Here is a 27,217-nt window from a genome sequence, read left to right on the forward strand (position 1 = left end):
CCGAATCTCTTTTTCGCTTAGTCTTTCTAGCGTTTTCAGCAAGAATGATGTTAAGCTAATTGGTCTGTAGGATTTAGCCAAGGTGTAATCTTGTCGTCCTGGCTTAGGTATAAAGATAACCTTTACTTTTCGCCATGCATTCGGTATGTAGCTGAAAGCCAGACACGCCCGAAGCATTGGCAACAAAATAGGGCGTAGTCTGCTCATTCCCCTCTGCAGGAGGGCGGGATAAATACCGTCAACTCCTGGAGATTTGTATGGGGAAAAGCTGTCCACTGCCCACTCCAGTCTTGCCTCCGTGACTACCTTTGCAGCCAGCGCCCAGTCCTTCGGGGAAGGTTGAGTACCGACTACATCCCTTTTGGAATGGGAGGTAGTCCGTGTGCTGCCTGGAAACATGGTCTGCAGCAAAAGTTCTGCGGACTCTTCTAAGGTGGCTGTAAAGGTGCCATCTTCTTTCTTTAGGAAACCTGGTTGATGTGTGTGGTCCTTCGAGAGAACTCTCTTCAGCCTTGCGGCCGAAGCAGTCGACGTTATGTCGCTGCAGAAGGATCTCCACGTTTCCCGTTTCCTCTTTCTTAATTCTTTTTTAAACTCTTTCCGGTGCTCTTTATAGGCTTCCCAGTCTTCAGTTTTCTTAGTGTTTTTTGCTCTATTGAAAAGTTTTCTTAGCCCCGATTGAAGTAGGCTGAGCCTTCGGTTCCACCATGGTGTACCTTTGCCCAGACCTTCCTTCTTTAGGGGGCAACTTTTCTCATACGCTGACATTAGAGAGTCGTTGATAATGGTCAAGGTTTTCTCTATGTCTTCTGTCGAAATGTATTCCGTTGGTATAGACTGCACGGAGGTCCCCAGTCTGTCGTCCAGTTCTTCGTTGTATAAAGCCCAGTTCGTCAGCCTAGGGTTCCTGTACGTCTTTATCTCCATGTCTATACATTTTGATGTATACATGATCCATCTATGGTCTGACACTGACGCCTCTTTAGAGACGTGCCATCCCATTATATATTGTGAGATATCCCATGTAGCCAGTGTAATATCTATTACTGACTGACTACGTGATGTTACGAAAGTTGGTTCGCAGCCTCGGTTGAGAATCTCTAGATTTGTTGATAAAAGATATTCAGCTAGTGTTCTTCCTCTATCATTAGTGTCTTTGCTCCCCCACAACAGACAGTGGGCATTCGCATCGGCACCGATGATGAGGTTTATATTTCCGGTATCACAGTGTTCCACCAAGTTCGCCATTTCCCATGTTGGACATGGTTCCTGTGCTCCCTGTGGTAAGTACACAGATGCTATTACCAGTTGCTCTTCGCCTCTTCCTATGTTACACTTAACATTTACCGCAGTCACATCCCTGGAGCTGACCTGAGGTAGGAGGACGGCTTTGATTTTCCTCGGAATGTAGACGCATGTCCTTGGAGATTCTATTGTGGTACCTGAAACAACAGTGCCATTTAAATTGCTCAACCCTGCGATCCTGGATTTTACAATCCATGGTTCTTGGATTATTGCTATAGTGTTCTGCATCTTGTCTAGACGACGACACAAAACAGTCGTCGCCATGCGACAATGCTGCAGGTTAATCTGAATGAAATTTATCTGCTGCAGCGCCATCTCTGCAACCAAAAATCCCATAATTGTCCTAGGAGACACGAGGCACATTCTCAGGCGGGCCCGCCCCCACTGGTAGAGGCTTCATCCCCTGGGGTTTCTACCTCTTCCATAGGGGTCCGCCCTTCCTGAGCCGACGCCTCGTTCTCCTTGAGTTTCAGGTTGAAAGAGGACAGCATATAATTAATTCTGCCCTCTCTCTCCCTGATTATCTTGGCCTCTTCCATCCCAAGACCAAACACAAAGAGGTTGCCTGGAGAGGCAGCCTCGGGTTTGGCCTCGCGATGGAAAAGAAGCCATTTTTTGACGTGGGCCCATTGGTTCTGACCCTCCAGGCGGCGAAGTACGACTCCTGCATCCACCGGTGGTCCCGGTATCCACAGGGTCGCCCTCACCAGCCTTGGTAGCTCAGCCAAGGGGACCACGTTAAGTTGTGCGCCCTCCCACAAGGGTGTTAGGGAGCGCACTGTTTGTTGTAGCCATTTCAGGGACAACTCGTCTTCACAGGTTATCCTTAGGACTTCCCCTGTGTACTTCATGCCCCTGAAAGTGGCTGCTTGTCTACCCGATGCCAAGCACTGGTCCAGTTGCCTGTCCAGCGCTCCCATCAGGCCCTTTTGTACTATATCCACCTGGCCAGCAGTCAGCTTACCAAGTGGATGCTGCACATCAATCACAGCTACACGGAGATGACTTGCAGCCGCCTCCCTGTAGCTCTGTTCTCTAGAGGTAGTCTCCTGCCTCCTCATCCTCTTTTGCTTCTCAGCTGCCGGAGGTGTGGAGGTTGAAGACCTCACTCTCTTCTTTGACCCTGAGGTCTTTTTCCCCGCGGGTTGTTTAGGGTTGGCTATCGTAGCCTGCCCTTTACCCTTGAGGTTTATCCCGGAGGAGGATGGACCCGGTTTCGGCGGGTCGGTATTCGCCGCCTCCGCCTGCAAACGAGCCTTCCTCCGCCTTTTTACCTCAGCCCCGCAGATTCGCTTCCTCCTAGGAGGCTGCGACCCCACATTGGCTGGGTTTCCTGTTTGAGGTGCACCCGAAGGCACTTCCTCAGTGGTTTTTTTATTGTTTTCGATTTCCATAATCTGGATTTTGATTTCGTCCTCCTGCGTCCCCACCCACCACGGAGTCCAACAAGGGGACGCCGAACTTCGACGTCAGGGCTAGCAGAAGGATATAGCCCCCAGGGAAGCTCATCCTGCAGTACGCAGCCTCAACTAGTGAGGTTACTCGTGCTCAGACTACACTTCCCCCAAGGACTCACCCTGTCGGCGGTCTGACCCGACGACACAGCCGATTGATCTGAGATGGGTTAGTCTCGACCTCCCGTTTTGGTGGAAATCCAGGCCAAAGAGGCGTGTTGCCCAGCCTTGGTGACACACTGCACCAAGGGGGGCTCAACCTCCAGGATTCCTTCATCCCACCTTACGGGTCTCCACGCACGGCACAAACACGCGGGAGCTTGTCCGCGGGGCTGTTTTGACGACCCCACACCAGGGGTTTAATCCCGGGGGGGCACGTTTATTTCCAGCCCTCCTCTACTGAACCGCCTTCGCAGCCGTCTAAGCCGACAACCACCAAGGCATGTCCAGGCAAGACGAGCCTCAGCCCTAACCTACATATCTGGAGAAGGGAAAAATCCAGGTCGGACTTCCACCACCCCCAAGAGTGTTTAGTTCCCGGGGGCATATCCGCCCTCCCCAGACCCCCCTTCCCCAGACAATGCCGGTCTCCCCCTATCCGCAACACTGGGGACGCGCCTGATAGGTAACTCAACCCACAGGACTTTACAGTTGTATTCATTTATTTATTTACCCCTTCCGGACATTTGATGACGTAATTTCCAAACTTCCACTTTAATTTCTCCAATTTTTCAATTTTGGGGTTTTTCGGTATGATAGCGTTTCATTTTTCGATTTTTCAGTTTCTCAACTTGTAATGTTTCGATTTTTCATTTTTCCGTTTCCTCAATTTTTCAAGTCCTTGAATTTTATTTTTTATTTTCCCGATTTTTAATTTTCAATTTCTCGATTTTATAACGCAATTTTTTGTTTTTTAATTTCCTTTATTTTCTAATGTTTCTTTCGCTGTTATAATTTTTACGTTTGTTCAATTTTACAAATTTTTCGTTTTTGATTTTTCAGTTCCTCAATTCTCGAATTTTTAAATTTTTCAATTTTACAATTTTTGGATTTCCAGTTATTCAATTTTCTGATTTTTTTATTTTTCAATAATTTGATTTTGAAAACATCTCGTTTTTTCGATTTTGCACATTAACGATTTTTAAGTTTCTCAATTTTTAATTCTTAATTTTTCATTTTTGATTTCCAATTTTTCATTTTCTCATTTGTGATTTTGTTAATTTTACAATTTTGAAATTTTCTCATTTTTTTTTATTCGAAAAGTTGAAAAATCGAAAAATTGATAAATCAGAAAAATCAGAAAACTAAACATTAGAAAAAATTGCAAATCAAAGAACTGAAGAAACGAGAAACTGAAATATTGAAAAACCAAAATTCAAGAAACCTACAAATAAAAAAAAAATAAATCGAAAAATTGGAAATTTGAAAAATTATAGAGTCAAAATTATAAAGTCGAAAAACTGTTATATCGTTTTTTCATTTCATTGATTTTTTTTTCAATATTTCCTTCGAATTTATAATTTTTCCTTTATTCAATTTTCCAATTTTTCAGCTTCTCGATTTTCCACTTTTTAAATTTTTCAATTTTGTAATTTTTGAATTTCCAATTATCCGATTGTCCGATTTCTCTAATTTTTAATATTCCAATTTTAAACTTTTTCGATTTTTAGGTTTCTCAATTTAGAATCCTTCGATTTCTGAATTTTTCATTTATCAAATTTTACAAGTTGTTGATTTCCAATTTTTAGATTTTTCGAAGTTTTCATTTTATAATTTTTCGTTTTGTCATTTTCTTTTATTCGAAAGTTGAAAAATCAAATAAAATTGAAAAATCAAAAAAACAAAATATGGAAAAAAAATTGACAAATAGAAAATTGCATACCAAAGAATTGAAGAAACAAAAAATTGAAACATTGAAAAACTAAAATTCAAGAAACTTAAGAATAAAAAAAAAAAATAAATCTAAAAATTGGAAAATCAAAAATTATGGAAACAAAATTCTAAAGTCGAAAAACTGTAACACCGTTTTTTCACTTCTTAATTTTCCCATTTTTTTTATTCAAAACGTTAAAAAATCGAAAAATCAAAAAACTAAAAAATCGTAAAAAATTGAAAAATTGAAAGAAATAATAAATCGAAAAATTGGAAAATTGAAAAATTTAGACTCAAAATTGTAATGTCGAAAAACTGTAACATCGTTTTTTCATTTCATTTATTTCTTTTCAATATTCCCTTCGATATTATAGTTTCTCCTTTATTGAATTTTCCAATTTTTCAGTGTTTGATTTTTCAGTTTCTCGATTTTCCACTTTTTAAATTTTTCAATTTTGTAATTTTTGGATTTGCAGTTATCCGATTTTCCGATTTCTGTAATTTTTAATATTTCAATTTTAGACTTTTTCGATTTTTGGGTTTCTCAATTTTGAATCTTTCGATTTCTGAATTTTTCGTTTGTTAAATTTTTCAAGTTCTTGTTTCCCAATTTTTAGATTTTCCGAAGTTTTCATTTTATAATTTTTCGTTTTTTCATTTTCTTTTATTCGAAAGTTGAAAAATCAAATAAAATTGAAAAATCAAAAAAATAAAAAATGGGAAAAAATTGACACATAGAAAATTGCAAACCAAAGAACTGAAGAAACAAAAAATTGAAACATTGAAAAACTAAAATTCAAGAAACTTAAGAATAACAAAAATAAATCCAAAAAATGGAAAATCAAAAAATTATGAAATCACAATTCTAAAGTCGAAAAACTGTAACACCGTTTTTTCACTTCTTAATTTTCCCATTTTTTTTATGCAAAACGTTAAAAAATCGAAAAATCAAAAAACTAAAAAATCGTAAAAAATTGAAAAATTGAAAAAAATAATAAATCGAAAAATTGGAAAAATGAAAAATTTAGACTCAAAATTGTAATGTCGAAAAACTGTGACATCGTTTTTTCATTTCATTTTTTTTTTTTTTTCAATATTACCTTCGATGTTATAGTTTTTCCTTTATTCAATTTTCCAATTTTTCAGTGTTTGATTTTTCAGTTTCTCGATTTTCCACTTTTTAAATTTTTCTATTTTGTAATTTTTGGATTTCCAGTCATCCGATTTTCCGATTTCTGTAATTTTTAATATTTCAATTTTCGACTTTTTCGATTTTTGGGTTTCTCAATTTTGAATCTTCCGATTTCTGAATTTTTCGTTTGTCAAATTTTTCAAGTTCCTGTTTCCCAATTTTTAGATTTTTCGAAGTTTTCATTTTATAATTTTTGTTTTGTCATTTTCTTTTATTCGAAAGTTGAAAAATCAAATAAAATTGAAAAATCAAAAAAAAATTAAAAATGGGAAAAAATCGACAAATAGAAAATTGCAAACCAAAGAACTGAAGAAACAAAAAATTGAAACATTGAAAAATCAAAATTCGAAACTTAAGAATAAAAAAAAATAAATCGAAAAATTGGAAAATCAAAAAATCGGAAAAAGTTGAAAAACTGAAAAACTGTAAAAACGAATAACTGGAAAATATAAAACTGCAAATCAAAAAACTCAATAAACGGAAAATTGAAACATTGAAAAACCAAAATTCGAAAAACTTAAAAACCAAAAAAAATCCAAAAATTTGGAAAATCAAAAATTATAGAATTAAAATTGAAAAGTCGAAAAACCTTAACATCGTTTTTTCATTTCTTTTACTTTTCGGATTTCAAGTTATCCGATTTTTAAGTTTTTCAATTTTGAATCTTTCGATTTCTGAATTTTTCGTTTACAAATTTTTCAAGTTTTTGATTTCCAATTTTTAGATTTTTCAAAACTTTCATTTTATATTCTTCGTTTTTTCATTTGTGATTTTGTAAATTTTACAATTTTTCTATTTTCCCATTTTTTTTATTCAAAAAGTTGAAAAATCGAAGAATTAAAAAATTGGAAAAAATTGAAAAATTGAAACACTGAAAAACTAAAATTCGACAAAGTTAAAAATAAAAACAAATAAATCGAAATATTGGAAAATCGAAAAATTATAGAATCAAAATTGTGAAGTTGAAAAACTGCAACATTGAAAGACTGAAAAATTAAATATCGAGAAATAGCAAAATTATAATTCGAAAAATTGAAAATATAAAAGATTAAAAAATATTATAGGAGTAATTATTATTACATATTTAAAATAAAAACTAGAAAAATTGCAAAACAAAAATAAATTAACGAAAGGCAAACCTGAAAAATCCAAAAGCTGCAAAATTTCACATCGCAAAAATAAAGGGAACCAAAACCGAAAGGGAAAATTGCAAAATTCAAAATTTAAGAAACGAAAAAATGAAAACATTGAAATTGAATAAACAAAAATGTATTAATCGGAACAGTGAAAAACCGAAAAATTGTAAAAATAAAAAAAATGAAAGACCGAAACGAAAAATTGCAAATCAAAAATCTGAAGAAATGGAGAATTGAAGAGTCGAATAAATGAAAAAGTTTTAAAATTTCATAATTGAAAAAAACCAAACAAATAGTCAAAAATTAAATTGAAAAATCATGAAACTGAAAATTCGGGAAAGTTAAAAATCAAAAAAAAAAATCGAAAAATTCGAAAATCGATAAATTATAAAATCTAAATTGTGAAGTCGAAAAACTGTAACATCGTTTTTCGTTTTTTTAATTTGTTTGCCATGTTTCTTTTGATTTTATAATTTTTCGTTCACTCAATTTTTCAAATTTTCACTCTTCGATTTTTCAATTTCTCGATTTTCCACTTTTTAAATTTTACAATTTTGAAATTTTTGGATTTCCAGTTATCCAGTTTTCCGATTTCTTTAATTTTCAATACTTCGATTGTTAAGTTTTTCAATTTTGAATCTTTCGATTTCTGAATTTTTTGTTTATCAAATTTTTCAAGTTCTTGGTTTCGAATTTCAAAATTTTCACTTTATGTTTTTTCATTTATTCATTTGTGATTTTGTCAGTTTCACAATTTTTTAATTTTCCCACTTTTTTTTATTCAAAAAGTTGAAAAATGGAAGAATTGAAAAATCAAAAAACTAAAAAATCGAAGAAATTGAAAAATTGAAACATTGAAAAACCAAAATTTGGGAAAGTTAAAAATAAAAACAAATAAATCGAAAAATTGGAAAATCGAAAAATTATAGAATTAAAATTTTGAAGTCAAAAAACTTTAACATTGAAAGAACGAAAGATTGAAAAATTAAATATCGAAAAATAGAAAAATTATAAATCGAAAAATTGAAAATATAAAAAATTAAAAAATATAGAGCAATTATTATTACATATTTAAAATAAAAACTAGAAAAATTGCAAAACAAAAATAAATTAACGAAAGGCAAATCTGAAAAATCTAAAACTAAAAAAATTAAAAATTAAATATCTAAAATTGAAAAATCGAAAAATTGCAAATCAAAAACTAGAAAAATCCAAAAGCTGCAAAATTTCACATCGAAAAAATAAAGAAAACCAAAACCGAAAGGGAAAATTGCAAAATTGAAAAATTGAAGAAACGAAAAACTGAAACATTGAAATTCAAAATACAAAATATCGGAAAATTGAAAAACCGAAAAATTGAAAAATAAAGAAAATAAAAGACCGAAACGAAAAATTGCAAATCAAAAATCTGAAAAAATGGAAAATTGAAGTGTTTAATAAATGAAAAAGTTTTAAAATTCCATAATTGAAGAATCCCGAAAAATAGCAAATCAAAAACTGAAGAAACGAAAAATTGAAAAATCATGAATCTGAAAAATCTGAAAAATTGAAAAAACGAAAAGTTAAAATATAAAAAAAAAATTGAACTGCAAATTGAAAAATTAAAAACTGAAAATTTGTGAAACTGTAAATCGAAAATTTGCAAAATCTGAAAACTGAAACATCCAGAACTGGAAAACCCAAAAACCGAAAGATTTAAAAATGAAAACTCGGAAGAGTTGCACATCTTAAAATTAAAGGAACAAAAAACATGAAAAATTGAAAAATTGCTAATCGAAAAATTGAATAAACAAAAAATTTAAAAAATTGCAATTGAAAAAACAAACAATTATAAAATCAGAACATTGAAAAATCGGAAACTTGTTAAAATGAAGAAACTAAAAGACCGAAACGAAAAATTGCAAAATTTAAAATTGAAGATATAAGAAAATGAAAAATTGAAAAATCGCAAATCGAAAAACCGAAGAAACGAGAAACTGAAAACATTTAAATTGTGAAATAAAAGACTTATAAACCCAAAACATTGAAAAATCGAAGAATTGGAAAAATAAAGAAAATAAAAAACTAAACCGAAAAATTGCAAATCAAAAAAATTGACAGATCAAAAATTGAAAATTCGTGAAATTTCAAATCGAAAAATTGCAAAATCTAAAACATCCAGAAGTGGAACATCCAAAAACAGAAAATTTTAAAACGAAAACTTGAAGACTTGTTTTCTTAAAACTAAAGAAACAAAAAAAATTAAAAATTGAAAATTTTTCAAGTTTTAATTTTTTTGATGAAACGAAAAACTGAAAAATCAAAATCGAAAAAAGCAAAAAAAATAAAATCGGAACGTTGAAAAACGAATAAACTAAAAACCGAAACGAAAAATTGCAAAATCTAAAGTTGAAGAAACAAAAAATGAAAAATTTATAAATCGCAAATCGAAAAATTGAAGAAACGAATAACTGAAAAAATTTAAATCATAATATCGAAAAATTGAAAAATCGAAGAATTGAAAAATTAAAAACTGAAAACTCAAGAAACTCAAACAGAAAAATTGAAAAGTTTTAAAACTGAAAAACTGAAAAATTGAAACTTAAAAACTCGACCTTTGCAAATCGAAAAACTGAAGAAATTATGTAAAAGAGCGAAAAATCCAAGAATTAAAAAATTCAACTAAAAATAGCTGCGGAATCAAAAAACAAAAATCGCAAACAATTTTTATAATTTTTCAAATAAGCGAGATTTGTTGGGCTGCGAGAGAATTTCTGCCGACAATTTTTTTTCGATTCACCCCCGATGACTAATGCTACCGGGGGCCGTGAACCGCACCGCTTGCGTTTTAAAGAGTTAGCGTAATCTGCAACCCTCCGGACGCGCCCCAGCTTCCGAGGGTGCCTCAGTTAAGGGTTGATCGCGTGATTTACAAGGTGCTGATGGAAGGTGGGTCAACGGAATTTTCGTGATTTTGTGATGGATAGATTGAGTCTTTACTACCAGCCTAGAGTTATTGTCATGTTCTGCGTGGAATGGCAGGCTGGAGGGAATTAAGAGGGTAGTGAAGGGAACCCGATGGAAAAAGTGGATCAGCGTTACTTTGATGACAGGATAAAATACCTGAGGGTTACGGCTTCGTGTTTTATTTCTTTTTTACAGCAATCGAAGGATAATTTTTGGGAGTAATAAAAAAAGAGGAGCGGAGTTTTTTTTATTGGACACTACTGTGTCGTTACTACCTTGCTGCAGGGGTTTTATGCATATTAAGCTGTGACTAACTCTAGGTGGAGTGTGAGTGCAGAGGGGTGCAGTTTTTGTGGAGTTCCTCTCATGGAATGATCGCTTTAGAGATGGATTAGTCATTGTCGGGAACAGATAAAATGTATTTTTAAAAGCGTGTTGTTGAACTTCCTTAATGAGCGAACGGGAGAATTTGTTTTATTGTAACAACACATTGTGTACGGGCGAATTTTTTTGCAAACGAAGCTAATTGAGGGCGACTAATTTGCAAAAAATAATAATTTATAAAAAAAATTAAAAGCTAAATTGCTAACTTCCTGTTATTCGATTCAGCACTCTCTACCGCAACCACGTAATTCTAGCTTTTGTTTAAAAAAATGCCTAAACTTATTTCCAGTTTTTTTTTTTACTTCCGTGGAATTTATGAATAAGTCTTGTCCTCTTTAATTTTACGGTTTTTGAATATTTTGATTTTTCAATTTTTTAAATTTTGACGTTTCTAAATTTTCTTTCACTACCTAGTTCAGTTTTACGATTTCTGAATTAATCTTTTTTTATTTTCTCCTTTGTCGACTTCCCAAAGTTTCGATTTTTACTTCTTCAATTCTTCAGTTTTTCGATTTTTCAGGTTCCTGATTTTCCAATTTTTCAATTTCTCAATTTTTTGGATATTTCTTTCAGTTTTGGGATTTTTCAATATTTCGATTATTCGATTTTTCAGTTTTATACTTCTCAATTCTTCAACTTTTCGATGCTTTAATTTTTCAATTTTTAGAATTCTACCTTTTTTGATTTCTCAAATTTTAAATTCTCGATTTTCCAATTTTTCTTTTTTAAAATTTTTCGAGTTCTCGACTTATCGGTTTTTCAATTTTAGTTTTTCTTCCCGGCTTTCGGGGCTTCGTGTCTCAGTTTTTGAGTTTTTCGATGTTTCCATTTTTGGATTTCTCGGATTTCGATTTTATACTTTTTGGCTTTTGAATTTTTTGATATTCCATTTTTCGACGTTTCAATTTTTCAATTTTTTAAATTCTGGAGTCTCGATTTCTCGATTTGTTGGATTTTTCAGGTTTTCGATTTTTAAATTTTAGATTTTCGAATTTCTTTTTTTGATGTTTGGACTTTTCGATTTTTCAAATTTGCGATATTTTAATTGTTCAGAGTTTTAAATTTTACATTTTTCGATTTCTCGATTTTTTCATTTTTCAGTTTCTCAGGACTTCTGTTTTCAATTTTTCTAATTTTGACGTTGCTAAAGTTCCAGTTTTCCGATTTCTGAAGTAATCTTTTTTTTTGTTTTCCCATTTCTCGATTTTCCAAAGTTTCAATTTCTCAATTTTCCACTTTTTTAATTTTCTCAGTATTTCGATTCTTGGACTTTTCGATTTTTTGATTTTTAATTTTTTGGTTTTCCAGTTTTTCGTTTTTTAAACTTTAGATTTTTCAATTTTTCGACTGTTTTATCTTGCGATTTCTCAATTTTGATCTTTTCTATATTTTAATTTTTCAGTTTTCTGAATTTTTAAATTGTTGATTTTTTAATTTTTTGAAATCTCCATTGATCGAGATCCCAATGTTTCTCAATTTTTCGATTTTTCAACCTTTCGACTTCTCGACTTCTCGATCTTTTAATTTTTCAATCTCTCAGATTTTAAATTTTTCGATATTTCGATTTTCGATTTGTCGGTTTTTCGATTTTTCAATGTCCCGATTTTTCAATTTTCTAGTTTTTTAAATTTTCGAATTTTGATTTCTCGATTTGTTGATTTTTCAGTTTTTAGATTTTTGAATTTTTATTGTTTTGATTTTTTGATGTTTGGATTTCTCCAGTGTTTTAAATTTTAGACATTTCGATTTTTCAGTTTTTCAATATTGTTTAATTTTTCAAACTTTGACTTTTCTGAATTTTCAGTTTTCCCACTTCTCAATTAATCTATTTTTTTTATTTTCCCATTTATCGACTTCCCAAAGTTTCGATCTTTCAGTTATTCAGTTCTTAATTTTTTCGATTTTTCAGGTTCTGGATTCTTCAATTTTCCGATTTTTTAAGTTTGCGATTTTCCGACTTTGCTTTTTTGACTTTTCGATTTTTTAATTTCCCAATTTTTGGATGTTTCGTTCAATTTTGTAATTTTTCAGTTTTTCGATTCTTCAATTTTTCGATGTTTGATTTTTGGGATTTTTTAATGTAATTCGACTTTTCGATTTTCGAGTTCTGGATTTTTCGTTTTTTCGGCTGTTTTATACTTCAATTTCTAAATTTTTTTACTTTTCAATTTTTAAAATTTTAGGCTTTTCGATTTCTCGAGTTTTCAGTCTTATATTTCAGTTTTTCAATTTTTGGAATTTTTAAATATCGATTTCCCAATTGTTCAATTTCTCTATTATTAAATTTTATATTTTCCAGTTATTCAGGATTCCTCGATTTTTACAATTTTTCGATATTTGAATTTTTCAATGTTTTAAATGTTAGATTTTTAGATTTCTCAATTTTTCAGTTCTTCAATATTTTTATTTTTCAATTTTTCGATTTTGTAATTTTGCCATCTTGGTTTTTCGATTTTTCAGTTATCCCATTTTTGAATTTTTCAATTATTTAAATTCTGGAGTTTCGATTTCTTTATTTGTTGATTTTTCAGTATTTCGATTTTTAAATTTTAGATTTTCGAATTCCTATTTTTTGATGTTTGGATTTCTCCAGTATTTTAAACTTTGGACATTTCGATTTTTCAGTTTTTCAACATTTTTTAATTTTTCGAACTTTGACATTTCTGAATTTTTAGTTTTTCGATTTCTCAATTAATCTAATTTTTGATTTTCCCATTTCTCGTTTTCCCAAAGTTTCGATCTTTCAGTGCTTCAGTTCTTAAATGTTCGGATTTTTCAGGTTTTGGATTTTTCAATTTTTCAATTTTTTAAGCTTGCGATTTTCCGACTGTGCTTTTTTGACTTACCGGATTACTTACTGGATTTTTCATTTTTTAAACTTTTGATTTTTCAATTTTTCGACTAATTTATACTCCGATTTCTCAATTTTTCTACTTTTCGATATTTTGACTTTTCAATTTTTAAAATTTTAGGTTTTTCGATTTCTCAAGTTTTCAGTTCTTCTATATTTCAATTTTCAATATTTTCGGAATTTTTAAATTTTTCGATTTCCCAATTTTTCCATGGTTCGATTTTTCAATTATCCGGTTGTTCAATTTCTCAATTTTAAAGTTTTAGATTTTCCAATTTTTCATATTTGGATTTCTCGATTTTTCAGTTCTTCAATTTTTTGATTTTTAAAGTTTTTCAATTTTTCTATTTTTTAAGTTTGCGACTTTTCGACTTTGCTTTTTTGACTTATCGATTTCTCAATTTTTCAATTTTTTAATTTCACAATTTTTGGATATTTCGTTAAATTTTGCAATTTTTCAGTTTTTTGATTCTTCAATTTTTCTTCAATTTTTCAATTTTTCGATATTTGAGTTTTGGGATTTCTTAATATTTCGACTGTTCGAGTTCTGGATTTTTCGTTTTTTAAACTTTTGATTTTTCAATTTTTCGACTAATTTATACTTCGATTTCTCAATTTTTCTACTTTTCGATATTTTGACTTTTCAATTTTTAAAATTTTAGGTTTTTCGATTTCTCGAGTTTTCAGTTCTTCTATATTTCAATTTTCAATATTTTCGGAATTTTTAAATTTTCGATTTCCCAATTTTTCCATGATTCGATTTTTCAATTATCCGGTTGTTCAATTTCTGGATTTTATAGTTTTAGATTTTCCAATTTTTATATTTGGATTTCTCGATTTTTCAGGTCTTCAATTTTTCTATTTTTCGATTTTTGTAATTTTTAATTTTGTCATCTTGGTTTTTCGATTTTTAAAGTTTTTCAGCTTTTCGATTTTTAGATTTCCCGATTTTTTAAGTTTTGGATTTCACAATTTTTCCAAGATTATTATCAATTTGGGGAACTTTTCAACTTCGGTTTTTTTTTTAATTTTTCGAATTTTAAAATTTTTGTTTCTTCGATAATTCAATTTTTCAATTTTCTCTTCCTTTTTTACTTGATAATAATTATAGTTTCCTTTGAACATAATTTTGCAAGAACATGACGGTAATTTCTTGTAGAAAAATAAGAATTTTGCAATTAAGCTCCGCCCTCTGGCTCACAACAAATAAAAAAAACCATCCCAATTGAGACAGATATTTTGTTTATGTTTTTCTTAATATTAGTAGTTTTTTTCACTACAAGAAACTTAAAACAGGTTTAAAATGATAAATTTTGTAGGGAAATATGGATTTTGCAATTATGCTAAAACTTTTCCCAATGTTAATATCATACAATGTATCGAAAATAAATAACTACCAAAATTGTGACTAAAAGTGTGTAACAATTAATGTAAAATAGAACATAATGGTTCTAAAACATAAAAATAACTGCATTTTCTCGAAAAAAATCTATTGCATGATTACGGTTCAACGGTACCAACATACAGGGTGTTTCAGCGGTCTAGAAATCAACAATTTATAATAATCATTCTATAATTGAAAACAGTTTTTTGTAATGAAACGGCCTATACATTTATACAGAATTGGATTTTGCATGAAAAAGAAAAATTATTACGGCATGCAAGGGTTTTTCGACCAAAATTTTCAGTATATTTATTTTTATTGAAAAAAATTGTTATATTTAAAGGTCTCCAGCTCCATCATTTTTATACATATGTAGTTTTGGAATTTTGTACAAAACTTATTATTAATCTCTTGTTAACAGCGATCTAAAGAATTGAACAAGATTTAAACGTAATGAACTCAATCCAAATCCAAAAACTATTAAGATAAACAGAAATATTTTGAAAGTTATAAACACATTTTCACGTTTATTTGAATAGATGTCGTAAAAGGAATTTCCAATTTGTAATTATTAATAGATTATCTACAATTTGATACTAACTCTCAATCGACTGAACCCATGTTAATCATTATTTTTTTTTGGAAAAATACGTATATGTATTAAAAAATTTCCAGCTACATCATTTTAAACAATCTATTTTTTGCAGAAAAATACAATATACTGAAAAGTGCCATTATCTTTGTTTTTTTTACAATTAAGGGATCTAAATCTGTAAAAACTATAGAATCTTACTCTTAAAAATGCAACTATGAAAAAAATTTTAACTCATTGGCACACAATTACAATTCAAAACAACGTGTCCACAGTGTCAGACTCGTGAATCAATTTCCAAAATAAAATATTCAAAAACGCGAAAATTAACAAGCTGCATTTTCGTATCTAACAGGCTGCGAAGCGCTTGAATATTGATCTCAACAGTCCTTATAAAAAAATTGTGGTCAACTCGCTCAAAAAATCTAAAAAAATCCCATGATCCATGATGAAAATGTGGGTTACCTTGATGCGTAAAAACGTGTGCGCGTGGATATTTTTTTAAACCGGTTGAGTTACGAAATCTTGCAGATATTACACGCACTTCCCAAATCAATATAAACAGCCTCCAAATTTATCCAAGTTCAACATTCAATGTTAGAAGTTCAATTTGTGCGTTATAACCCTTGCGTAACCACGCACTGAACAACAGTTAGTTGAAGAGGTCCAAACTTTGAAGAAGTGTAACTTCCAGAAATTTTAGGTAAGCCAGAAAAATCATTTTTTGCATATTTAATTTACAATAAAAAAAAAATAAATAAAAACGCTTATTCATAGTTAGTATTAAATCAACTGTTCATATTATCTTTTAACCCTCTAAGTCGTCGACTTTTTATGAACCAGAAACATGGAACAAGACAAAAAATTGTTTCATGTAGACGACAACACTCTCAGCTCAGTTCTCCAAGTATACAATAAAACTGAACAATCTTTGGCTGAAAATGTCAAAAATTTAAAAAAGTGGATGCACTTGCAGCACCACCTTCCCGAAATTTTGGGTAAGGAAACGATAAAATCATACTTGCCTGTTAACACAATTAGTAAATTTATAGATGATAAAACTGTGCAAAATTTTTTAATCTTGAATAAATGTAACGCAGAAAAAGCAAAAGAAAAAATCGACATGTACTACACTGCCCGCAGTCAGTTATCGCATCTAGCCAGAAATATGAATCCTAGATGTTCGAACATGAAAGAAGTGGCAAATCTTATGTACCACGTGCCGCTACCAAAACTGACAAAAGATATGTGCAGAGTTTTCGTCAATAAGTACCGAACTACAGACAAAGTGGGGCAAATTGAACCCTACGACATACTTAAAATGGCTGCTAACTTGCAAGAAATCAGACTAAAAGAAGACATCATGTTTCGAGATATTTTCATTTTTGACATAGAAGGGACGTGTATGGGTTTTTTATCAAAACTGACGCCAAATTTTGCTGGCACGGCTATAACTTTGTACCAAGTAAATCTAACCAAATAAATAACAAAATAATCATGTATTTCTTACAGAAAGTATATTCTCTTCCTGTACAGGGTGTTTACATTATTCACGCTGTTCCTTACGTTAGCACGTTACTAGCCATCGCCAAGGCTTTCGTGAAACCTAAAATATTCAAAAGGGTGAGAATGTAGTTCAAAATGGAAAACTAATCTATTTTTAAAAATTCAGGTTCATGTGTGTAAAGACGCCAGTATTTTAAAGGAGCACTTTTCTTTAGAAATTTTGCCAAAAGATTACGGTGGTACGGAGAAATCAGTCGAGGAATTGCATGGTACCGATAATATTTTAGATTGAGTTGTTTTTAATTTAATTTAAATTTGTAGAATTGTGCCAACTTAAATTTCAAGATTATCGAGACCGGTTCAATCTCCTGGATGAACTACGAGTGAATGAAAATCTGAGACCAACTCAACTAGCAAACGAAAACGACGAAATTTTAGGGTATCACGGAAATTTTAAAAAATTAGAAATTGATTAACATTTATTGCTAAGGAAAACTTAGGAAAAATGTATTGTTGAAGGAATAATCATTATATTCTTACGGAGATCAATTTTAGTTTTTTGCTATTTTTACACTATATAAGCGATTGGACGACAAAACTTTAATAAACTATCATTTCACTACTACTACTATAAAACTGCTGCTAGCGTGGAATTTATGTCTAATCTAAAGGTTGCCCTTGATTTATTAGTTAATAAATAACTTGTTTACAACAACATTAGATATTAAAAATTTAATCAGAATATGAAGACAAAAAAAAGTATTTATAAAGCAGTCGAAGAAATACAGCTACGTTATACAACTTTGATTTTTTTACAAAAATCTGGATGCCTAGGATAAAAACTCAACAGGGATTCATAAACTACAAGTAGTAGTACATTATATTATAAAATGTATCACGATATTCCTAATAAACATATATATGTTACAGCTAATATCCGAAATACGTTATTATGCATAATAACTAGATATTTTAGGAATTATGCGTATTAACTAAACTTGTCAGTTATTATGCGTAACAACCGGAAACATTAGGAATTATGCGTAATAACTGAAACATTAGTCATTAAGTATATTGCCTAATAGGCCAGGGCCGATAATTTTTGAGAACAAAAAAATTTAGAACAGGATGGATGATACCCATTGGAAAAGGAAGAAAATATAACAAAAATAAAAGGAAAAATAATTTACGGGCGATCTGAGGTTGGGAAGTGGAAGAGGGTGAGCTTTTAAGGGTAGAAAACGGTTTATCACGATTTCCGGCAAAACTACAAGTCCTATCGAAAAAAGTTAAATGGCAAAGTTCTAGGTAATAAAAGGATCTACAACTTTTGTATTTAGACTTTTTTTAAATAACCTCAAAATTTATGTGAAAAATGGAAATAACCGAGTTTTTGGTTTTTTATTTTTATCTCCCATAAAAAAGTTTTTTTCACGAAATTTGGTGAAAACTTATCTATTTATGTCCCAAAATCACAGTAATTTTTTTGATTCAAAATATTTATTTTTCTCTCTTATTTTGATTGAATATCGAAAAACCACCCTAATTTTTAATCGAAAATTCTCACGTCAAAATGTTTGCTTTTTTAAAAAAATCGGTGTGCTTTTTGTTCGTTGAAGTCTCTACTTTCTGATGGTGTAAAAAAGTATACATTACTCTGGCAAATTTTCACAGGAAATCCAAAAAAACGAAAAACTCGAATTCGAATTTTTTTTATCATGTAAAATTTTGAGCTATTTATTAAAATTTACACTTTAATTACTCGAAAAAAGTAAGATTCCACGTTACACTGATAAACTCAAAAATTGAAAATCCATTAAACAAACGCCTACTCTTGGTGGGAGATTTGTCAATATGAAAGATAATTTAATTGATTCAGTGTTATATTGTCATTTTTACATTTATAAATATATTTGATTAATTGTAATTCATGCTTTTGCGATATCTTCTTTGTTTGCATGTTTTTTATAAAAAATATAGGCCAAATTTGACAAATTTTTATCGTCTGACTAGCAGACCCAGTGAATATTTTAGTAGTTAAATAAAAAATTAAATCAAAATAAATAAATAAATTATAATTAAAATAAATTATAAATTATACATAAAAATTTATCGTACGACAATGATTATATTCAACAGCCATCTTGAACCCTGCCTTGCGTATCTGTGGATGAAAGTAAAGATACTAATATCGTTACTACAAAATGGGGGTTGGTGGTAGAAGGATGACAATCTAGGGTTATATGTATTTTTTGAAGCCAAATCTTAAAAAAATAAAAATAAAAAAATTTGTCCGAAAAATAAAAAAAAATTTTTGGATGGGCCACCCTTATCACCTATAGTAGTATATTTCGATTTGCAATTTTTTAATTTATCAATGTAACATGAAATATTACGTTTTTCGAGTAATTAACGTGTACATTTTAATAAATAGCTCCAAATTTTACATAATAATTAAAAAACAAATTTTTGAATTCGAGTTTTTTCGTTTTTTTGCATTTCCTGTGAAAATTTGCCATAGTAATGTATAATTTTTTTTACACCTTCAGAAACTAGAGATTTCAGCGAACAAAAATCACACCGATTTTTTTAAAAAGCAAATATTTTGACGTGAGAATTTTCGATTGAAAATTAGAGTGGTTTTTCGATATTAAATCAAAATAAGGGAAAAAAATAAATATTTTGAATAAAAAAAATTACAGTGAGTTTGGGACATAGGTAAATAGGTAAGTTTTCACCAAATTTCGTGAAAAAAAAATTTTTTGTGGGAGATAAAAATAAAAAACCAAAAACTCGGTTATTTGCATTTTTCGCATAAATTTTGAGGAAAGAAAGTGTAAATACAAAAGTTGTAGATCTTTTTATTACCTACAACTTTGCCATTTAACTTTTTGCGATAGCACTTGTAATTTTGCCGGAAATCGTGATAAACCGTTTTCTACCCTTAAAAGCTCACCCTCTTCCCCTTCCGGACCTCAGATCGCCCCTAGATTATTTTTCCCTTTATTTTTGTTATATTTTCTTCCTTTTCCAGTGGGTATCATCCTGTTCTATTTTTTTTTCACTTTTTACCAGTTTCAAAGGCTTAGAATATGTCCAGCTGATTTAAAAAAAAACGGGACAAGATGAGCAATTCAGGTTCTTATAGATCGAAAAGCAATGGGAATATGACTTTTATATAACTGTAATTTGTCCCTTTTTTTTTAAATCAACTGCACATGTGATATGTAGGGGAAAGCGAGGCAGGGTGGGTAGCTTTTTGGAAAATATTATGCATAATTCCTGTTTCTGTGTTAGTTATTATCAATATTACCTAAACATTTCCGTTATTATCCATAATAACTGAAAATTTCAGTTATTACGCATGATTCTTTCGGATATTAGCTGTAACATATACAAAATTTGACAACAATCGGTCCAGTAGTTCAGATTATTTGCCTAATAAAAATCACACAGCAGACGGCAGACACATGAAAACGAGAGATCTATGTTTTCGTATTCTGAAGGTCATGAAACGTTGAGAAAACACAAAAGTACCGGTCGCCCGATGGCCTGTAAAATATATTCAAAGCGGATAACCAACGGGAAAAATGTCCTCTCAGTAATAATAACAACATGCTTTAACTTCAAGTGATTATGTTTATACAGCCAAAGAATGTCACGTAGAAATCTATTTGATTCCTCAAAACGGAGTCCTAAAATAATTATCCAATCGAACAAAATGTTCTGGCTATTATTATAATGCTTATTTTATTATTATTAAATAAAGACGTGCGAATTCGTATATCAAGCTGTACTGTTGTATAAAATTTAAATAATTTTAAAATAGATTTCTTTGAGAGGAAGTCATCAAATTGTTGGTGGGGATGATTGGCCAAATTTTGGTTATCAGTTATCATATCTAGGTTTATCTTTTGTGGTACCTCAGGTTTGTTCGCAGGTTGTTCTTTCTTTCGTGGTACTTCTTCATAAGGTACCACTGTGAGTACCGTAACCTTGTTTTGATTGAGCTACAAAAATTTTGACAAAATGACGAGGAATCTGTCATTAATGTCAAAAGGGTCAGACTTTTACGAAAATGAAACTTCATTCAAGTGTAGATAAATTGTCTATTTGGGGAACAACCATTTTTTTTCGTTTTAAAATTATTTTCGGAAGTTACTGATTTTCTGGCTTCGGTTCTTCGGATTGCTCTTGAGGTTTAGGTGGTGGATCAGTCTCGGCTGGTGGAGAATCCTCTGGAGGCTGTTCGGGCTTGTCTTCAGCTGGAGTGTTTTCGACTGGGGCATCCTCTGGAGGCTGCTCAGGTTTGTCTTCAACTGGTGCTGCAGTTGCATCCTCAGGTGGTTTAACCTCCTCCGCATCACCTTCGGGAGTTGTTGATTTCTTACTACGTTTCTCTTCTGCCTCTTCTGCAGTTGCAGATTTCCTGCTTGTTTGTTCAGCAGCTGGTTCTTCACCGGTTACTGATTTTTCATTAGGTTTCTCTTCTGACTCTTCTGCTGTTGTCGATTTCTTACTTGTCTTTTCAGCAGCTTGATCTTCACCGGTGGCTGACTTCTTACTACGCTTCTCTTTTTCTTCATCTTTAGGTTTTTCATCCGCAGCTTGTAAAAAGAGTGATATTAGTTCTAAATACAAGTCTCGTCACTAAATTACCTTTGCAAGGTGCACAGATGCAATCGTTTTTAGGCGGTTCTTCCTTCGGTGGTGCTGCACATAAATAATCGTAATCAACTTTGATTCACACAATCTTCGGTCTACACCAACTTTACCTCTAGGGCACGGAGGACAAGTTTTCACCACAACTTGAGGTTGTTCCACTGAAGGTGCGCTGACTTTGTTTTTAACGGGGCATGGGGGGCAAGTTTTCGACACAGTTCGTGGAAGTGAAGTTGGAGGCTGGCGTACCGCTACATAAACGTCATTACTATTCCAAAAACCTCTTAAATGAATAAATTACTCGTACCTAATTGGCAAGTTGGGGAACAACCTTGTGTCATAGACGATTGTTGCTGGGCGCCACTACTTACTGTCAAACCTTTCTTGAAATCGTCGGAGGAGGTAAGCTTTTTCGCCGCACGCATCTGTTCAAGAGCGGGAGCATATTTCGTTTCGATTGCTGTTTTCAGACTGTCTGCTAATTCCAGTAATTCGTGGACGAGCATTAGGGATTTTTCCAAAATGGGGACAAGGGAACCGTCTCGTTTAAGCTTTTCTTCGTCGAGTGGTACTACTGTGAGTACCGTTACGTTTGGTCCTGACATTAATTACAGGAATTTTTTCAATTTTGACGGTTGGGGGACAGGTTTGACAGTTATGTAGTGTCAGAGTTGGACAAATTGCAACGATGTCTATAATCGTGATGACAAGAGTGGCTTCTTGATAATCTTCTAGGGTTAAAATTGAAAACTCTTAAGTTAAAAAAAGGCGACAAAACCAGAGTAGAAAAAATCAACAAAAAAAGCACAACAAAAAATTGCTTAAAAGCTGCACGATATTCTTAAAATACATATAAAATTTGATAACAATTCGGTAGTTTCGAAGAATATCTGATCAATAAAATTCGACACAGACAGATAGGCAGACAGATGACAGACAGATGGAAATAGGAAACCTATTTTTTCAGGCCACAAAAATTCGACCAAAAGAGGGGATTAAAAAAAGACAAAATAACGAAAAAATGCGATAAAACGGCCAAAAAATCAATAAAAAATTGGTTGAGGGTTATTTCGACAGAACTTCCTCGAATTTCACACCGAATTTTTCGAAAATATTGCTCCGTTACCATACACATGCTACATTTTTGGAATCATAACGGCGGGATATATATACATCTCTGATTTTTTTCAGAATGTTTCAAAAATGAAATTTTACATTATGGTACTACTTGCCAAATAACCTACCCTCGAAGAAAATAAAAGGTGGGTGGGCCAGGCTAGTATTTGCAAAATAAGGCTCATTTTGACAAATGACCTCCTCTTTTGATTTTTTAAGTTTTAATTTTACAATTTTTTAATCCTTTGATTTTTAATTTTTCAAGTTCTCAAGTTAAAATTTTTCCTGTTGTTTCGGATGTTTTAAAGTTGCGGTAAACAGGGCAAATCGCTGATCAAAATTATTTTTACTTCCTTCCAAAAACTCGGTGACAAAAAATCAAAACTCGAAAATTTGAAAAAATTAAGATCTATTTTCTTGATATTTTTAAAAATCAATAATTGAGAAATCGAAAAACTGCCAAAATTGTAAAATTAAAAAATCGAAAGCTTTTTTCACTTGCCCAGAGAAATCAAAAATCGAAAGATAAATCAAAAAATTGAAAATTTAAAAAGCGAGAAATTGACAAAATTCGAAAGTTGAAAAATCGAAAAACTGCAGAATCTAGTAGTACTCAGTAAGATAAGACTGAGTGGGTGGGGTTAGCATTTGCCAAAATAAAACTCATTTTGGCCAATGACCTACCCTTCTAAGAAAATGAAGAATAGGTCATCTGCCAAAATCAGTCTTATCTTTGCAAGTATGAGACTGATTTTTGCAAATAACATATCCTCTAAGAAAACAAGGGTGGGTGGGCGGGGCTAGTACTTGTTAAAATAAGACTGATTTTGGCAGATGACCCAATCTTCAATGAAAATAAAGGGTGGGTGGGCGGGGCTAGCACCTTTTCTTAGAAGAGTAGGTCATTTTAAATAAATATTTTTTCTTGTAGATTTCGGGGCGCAGAAGTCACTTCCGGTCTCATTTTTGGATAACTTTACCTTTTTTCCAGAATTAGATAATTCATTAAGTGCTTTGAAATATCATAATTTTTAAAAATTTCAAAAAATTTCCTATAGAAAGAAAATCTTGAGTCATTTTTGCAAGTAGGTGCATGTTTTCAAGTTCAATTCGGATTGCAGAGTTTTTCTTCGGATTAAAGAGAGATCGATTTCAACTAGCCTCTGTTCGGACTACTGGATGTTCGGATAATCGTGGGTTCGGATTATAGAGGTTATACTGTGTAGTCCCGCTTCTTCAAAAAATTACAAAATTTGTGAAATTTGTTAAACTTTGTGTCAATCTTAATAATTATAATAAACAAGTTTTTCATAGACAACAAGTTTATTTAATTGACAATGACGCAGTGTTCACGCTTTATGCAATTTATAACGAAAAATAAAATAGGAAAATAATGTTTATTAGTAATAACGACAATAATTACACTGACATATCCACAAGCATTAACATAAACGTACATTTGTAGTTAGTTTTCAATTAACTGTTGATATTATGTTGTAACCTTCTACGTCCTCAACGTTTTCGAACCAGAAAAATGGAACAAAACACAAAATTGTTTCATCTGGAAGAGAACACTCTTAGCTCAGTTGTCCAAGCATACAATAGAACTGAACAATCTTTGGCAGAAGATGTCAAAAATTTTAAAAAGTGGATGCAATTGCAGCACAACCTTCCCGAAATTTTGGGTAAGCAAACGATAAAATCATACCTGAAATTTTTTAATCTTGAATAAATGTAAAATAGAAGAAGCAAAAGTTAAAATTGACATGTACTACACTTTCCGCAGTCAAGTACTTGAAATAGTCGGAAATATGAACCCTAACTGTTCGAACATAAAAGAAATGGCAAATCTTATGCACCACGTACCGCTACCAAAACTGACGAAAGATATGTACAGAGTGTTCGTCAGTAAGTGTCGAACTAAAGACAAAGTGGGGCAAATTGAACCCTACGACGTACTTAAAATGGCTGCTAACTTGCAAGAAATCAGACTAAAAGAGGACATCATGTTTCGAGATATTTTCATTTTTGACATAGAAGGGACGTGTATGAGTTTTTTGTCAAAACTGACGCCAAATTTTGCTGGAACGGCTATAACTTTGTACCAAGTAAATCTAAGCAAATAAATAATAAAATAATGATTTTTTTTTTCAGAAAATATATTCTCTTCTTGTACAGGGTGTTTACATTATTAACACTGTCCCTTACGTCAGCACGTTACTAGCCATCGCCAAGACCTTCTTGAAACCTAAAATTATCAAAAGGGTGAGGATATACTTCAAAATGGAAAATTAATCTATTCTTAAACATTCAGATTCATGTGTGTAAAGACACCAGCATTTTAAAGGAGCACTTTTCTTCAGAGATTTTGCCAAAGGATTACGGTGGTACGGAGAAATCAGTCGAGGAATTGCACGGTAGTGATAATATTTTAGTTTGGATTTAGTTAATTTAATTTAAATTTGTAGAATTATGCCAACTTAAGTTTCAAGATTATCGAGACCGTTTCAATCTCCTGGATGAATTACGAGTGAATGAAAATCTGAGGCCAACTCGACTAGCAAACGAAAACGACGAACTTTTAGGATATCATGGAAAATTTAAAAAGTTAGATATTGATTAACACTTATTGGTTACTATAATAAGAGTAGATTAGACGTTTGTATGACAAGAAAAAAAATTAAATAACTATGAAGTTTATGCCTAATATAAGGGTTGTGGAAGCATTTGTTGCTACGGTTATCGTTGATTTATTGGTTTATAAATAACTTGTTCACAATAATATTAAAAAATTAATTACAATATAAGGATAAAAAGTGTTTAAGAAAAATAAAAACCTGTTTATCTTGGATAGTTTACTAAAACTTATGTAAAAACTACTCTAAAAAAATTTTTGCCAGTATTCCTAGTAACCTTCTAAAGTCTCCACACTTTTAAAGGTACAACAATGCAACAAGAAGCAAAATTGTTTCACGTCGAAAACAACACGATCGATTCAGTTGCCAAACTATACAACAAAACTGAAGAATCGTTGGCTGACGATGTTCTAAATTTAAAAAACTGGATGAAAGGTCAACATCACCTTCCCGAAATTTTAGGTAAGAAAACGACTCAAACTTAACTCTTAACACAATTAGTAACTTTATAGATGATACAAGTCTGCAAAATTTTTTAATCCTTAATAAATGTAACCCAGAAAAAGCCAAAGAAAAAATCGACATGTACTACACATTTCGAAGTCAAGTACCTAATTTGGTCAAAAACATAAATCCTCGTTGTTCCAACATGAAAACCGTGGAAACGCAAATGTACCATGTACCCTTACCAAAACTAACCAAAGATATGTACAGAGTGTTCGTGAATAAATACCAAATTAAAGACAACCAGGAACAAATTGATCCCTACGACATACTTAAAATGGCTGCCAACTTGCAAGAAGTGAGATTAAAAGAAGATATCATGTTTGGAGATGTGATCATTTTTGACTTAGAATGGTCATCTGTACGTTTCTTGTCAAAACTGACGCCAACTTTTCTTGTGACAATGTTAACTTTGTATAAAGTAAGTATAAGAAAAAATAAATACCTAAATAATAACATTTTCTTGCAGAAAATATATTCGCTTCGAGTGAAGGGTGTCTATGTCGTTAATACTATCCCTTACGCCAGCACGTTACTAGCCATCGGCAAGACTTTGTTGAAGCCTAAATTATTCCAAAGGGTAAGAGTCGTCGTACTTCAAGGCGAACATTTAATTTTACTATGAAATTTAGATTCATTTTTGCAAAGACACGAGTATTTTGAGGGAACACTTTCCCTTAGAAATGTTACCAAAGAATTACGGTGGCACCGAAAAGTCAGTCGAGGAATTGCATGGTATGGATAACATTTTAGTTTGGAGTAGTTTTAATGTGAATTTTTAGAATTATGTCGGCTGAAGTTTCAAGAATATCAAGACCGTTTCGATCTCTTGGATAAATTGAGAGTGAATGAAAGCTTAAGACCAGCCAGACTTCAAAATGAAAACGACGAATTTTTGGGTTATTATGGAAATTTTAGAAAGTTAGAGATTGATTAACGTTTATTTTACACTTTATCGAAATATTGTTTTCCCTGCTTATTATTATAATAAAGGTCGATCCGACACAAAAATTATAATACTCACCCTGTATAGCTAATCTGAGAGTTGCAAAACCATTTACTGCTACGATTGCCCTTGATTTACACATTACATTTACATAGTGATCACAACAACAAACTTAAAACATGGTTAAAATTGTACATTTTTACAAGGAAACGTGGGTGGAGCCTAATTGCAAAATCGATATTTTCTTATACATATGTACAAATTTTCCATTTTGAAGATGTTTAGAGTTCATGTTGTGAAAAGAAGTCTACACATATTAAAACAAAAAGGCAAAATGTAAACCCGCCCACCCACCCAATCTTTATTGTGATGATTTTTTTTCTTAGAAACTTAAAACGCGTTTAATATGGAAAATTTTGGCAAGGAAATATGGATTTTGAAATTAAAAACACAACATGCCTTACATGGTAATTTCTTGTAGATAAATAATAACGACTTTGCAATTAAATTCCGCTTCTTTGGCTCACGACGATAAAAAAAAATCATCACAATTGAGATAGGGCGGGTGGGCGGGACCAATATTTTGCCGTTTTTTCTTAATATGTGTAGAGCTATTTCGACAATAAGAAACTTATACCATGTCTAAAATGTTAAATTTTTATAGTAAATCAATTTAAATCTTCCACTTTTCTTCTTCAACCTATTTAAATATTGCAAAAGTTGAACACCAA

The 27,217-nt window shown here is 31.6% G+C and overlaps 4 protein-coding genes across 4 annotated transcripts; 3 read left to right on the forward strand and 1 right to left on the reverse strand.

Annotated features, from left to right (window-relative positions):
* The first annotated feature begins 15,963 nt into the window (after positions 1–15,963).
* On the forward strand, positions 15,964–17,098 carry LOC135133842 (uncharacterized). Its single transcript, XM_064062361.1, has 4 exons — positions 15,964–16,581; positions 16,629–16,739; positions 16,789–16,891; positions 16,944–17,098. Exons 1-4 carry the CDS (start codon positions 15,964–15,966, stop codon positions 17,096–17,098), a joined length of 987 nt encoding a protein of 328 aa, XP_063918431.1.
* Positions 17,099–20,735: 3,637 nt separating this feature from the next.
* Positions 20,736–21,932, reverse strand: LOC135133726 (fibrous sheath CABYR-binding protein-like). The gene is made up of 4 exons (XM_064062212.1): positions 21,592–21,932; positions 21,398–21,535; positions 21,282–21,335; positions 20,736–21,229 (listed from the first exon to the last, which is right to left on the reverse strand). The coding sequence occupies exons 1-4, from the start codon at positions 21,887–21,889 to the stop codon at positions 20,781–20,783; spliced, it is 939 nt and encodes a 312-aa protein (XP_063918282.1). The 5' UTR covers positions 21,890–21,932; the 3' UTR covers positions 20,736–20,780.
* A 2,002-nt stretch (positions 21,933–23,934) lies between these two features.
* Positions 23,935–25,023, forward strand: LOC135133843 (alpha-tocopherol transfer protein-like). Its single transcript, XM_064062362.1, has 5 exons — positions 23,935–24,085; positions 24,144–24,508; positions 24,555–24,665; positions 24,715–24,817; positions 24,869–25,023. Exons 1-5 carry the CDS (start codon positions 23,935–23,937, stop codon positions 25,021–25,023), a joined length of 885 nt encoding a protein of 294 aa, XP_063918432.1.
* Positions 25,024–25,709: 686 nt separating this feature from the next.
* On the forward strand, positions 25,710–26,642 carry LOC135133790 (alpha-tocopherol transfer protein-like). The gene is made up of 4 exons (XM_064062309.1): positions 25,710–25,961; positions 26,010–26,120; positions 26,173–26,275; positions 26,323–26,642. The coding sequence occupies exons 1-4, from the start codon at positions 25,743–25,745 to the stop codon at positions 26,475–26,477; spliced, it is 588 nt and encodes a 195-aa protein (XP_063918379.1). The 5' UTR covers positions 25,710–25,742; the 3' UTR covers positions 26,478–26,642.
* Positions 26,643–27,217: the final 575 nt, after the last annotated feature.

This window comes from Zophobas morio, unplaced genomic scaffold (assembly GCF_036711695.1).
Source record: "Zophobas morio isolate AGI-343-1 ecotype UQ-CSIRO unplaced genomic scaffold, CSIRO_AGI_Zmor_V1 ptg000022l, whole genome shotgun sequence".
NCBI lineage: Eukaryota > Metazoa > Arthropoda > Insecta > Coleoptera > Tenebrionidae > Zophobas > Zophobas morio.

Bases quoted from the DNA above. Each gene is read 5' to 3' on its own strand.
- LOC135133842 (XM_064062361.1), top strand. From the start codon at position 15,964: ATGGAACAAGACAAAAAATTGTTTCATGTAGACGACAACACTCTCAGC. The intron at 16,740-16,788 runs GTGAGAATGTAG...TTAAAAATTCAG, and splicing joins AACCTAAAATATTCAAAAGG to GTTCATGTGTGTAAAGACGC. The intron at 16,892-16,943 runs GTACCGATAATA...TTAAATTTGTAG, and splicing joins ATCAGTCGAGGAATTGCATG to AATTGTGCCAACTTAAATTT.
- LOC135133726 (XM_064062212.1), bottom strand. From the start codon at position 21,889: ATGTCAGGACCAAACGTAACGGTACTCACAGTAGTACCACTCGACGAA. The intron at 21,536-21,591 runs GTACGAGTAATT...ACGTTTATGTAG, and splicing joins TTCCCCAACTTGCCAATTAG to CGGTACGCCAGCCTCCAACT. The intron at 21,336-21,397 runs GTAAAGTTGGTG...ATTTATGTGCAG, and splicing joins TTGTCCTCCGTGCCCTAGAG to CACCACCGAAGGAAGAACCG.
- LOC135133843 (XM_064062362.1), top strand. From the start codon at position 23,935: ATGGAACAAAACACAAAATTGTTTCATCTGGAAGAGAACACTCTTAGC. The intron at 24,086-24,143 runs GTAAGCAAACGA...AATGTAAAATAG, and splicing joins CAACCTTCCCGAAATTTTGG to AAGAAGCAAAAGTTAAAATT. The intron at 24,666-24,714 runs GTGAGGATATAC...TTAAACATTCAG, and splicing joins AACCTAAAATTATCAAAAGG to ATTCATGTGTGTAAAGACAC.
- LOC135133790 (XM_064062309.1), top strand. From the start codon at position 25,743: ATGTACAGAGTGTTCGTGAATAAATACCAAATTAAAGACAACCAGGAA. The intron at 25,962-26,009 runs GTAAGTATAAGA...ATTTTCTTGCAG, and splicing joins CAATGTTAACTTTGTATAAA to AAAATATATTCGCTTCGAGT. The intron at 26,276-26,322 runs GTATGGATAACA...GTGAATTTTTAG, and splicing joins GTCAGTCGAGGAATTGCATG to AATTATGTCGGCTGAAGTTT.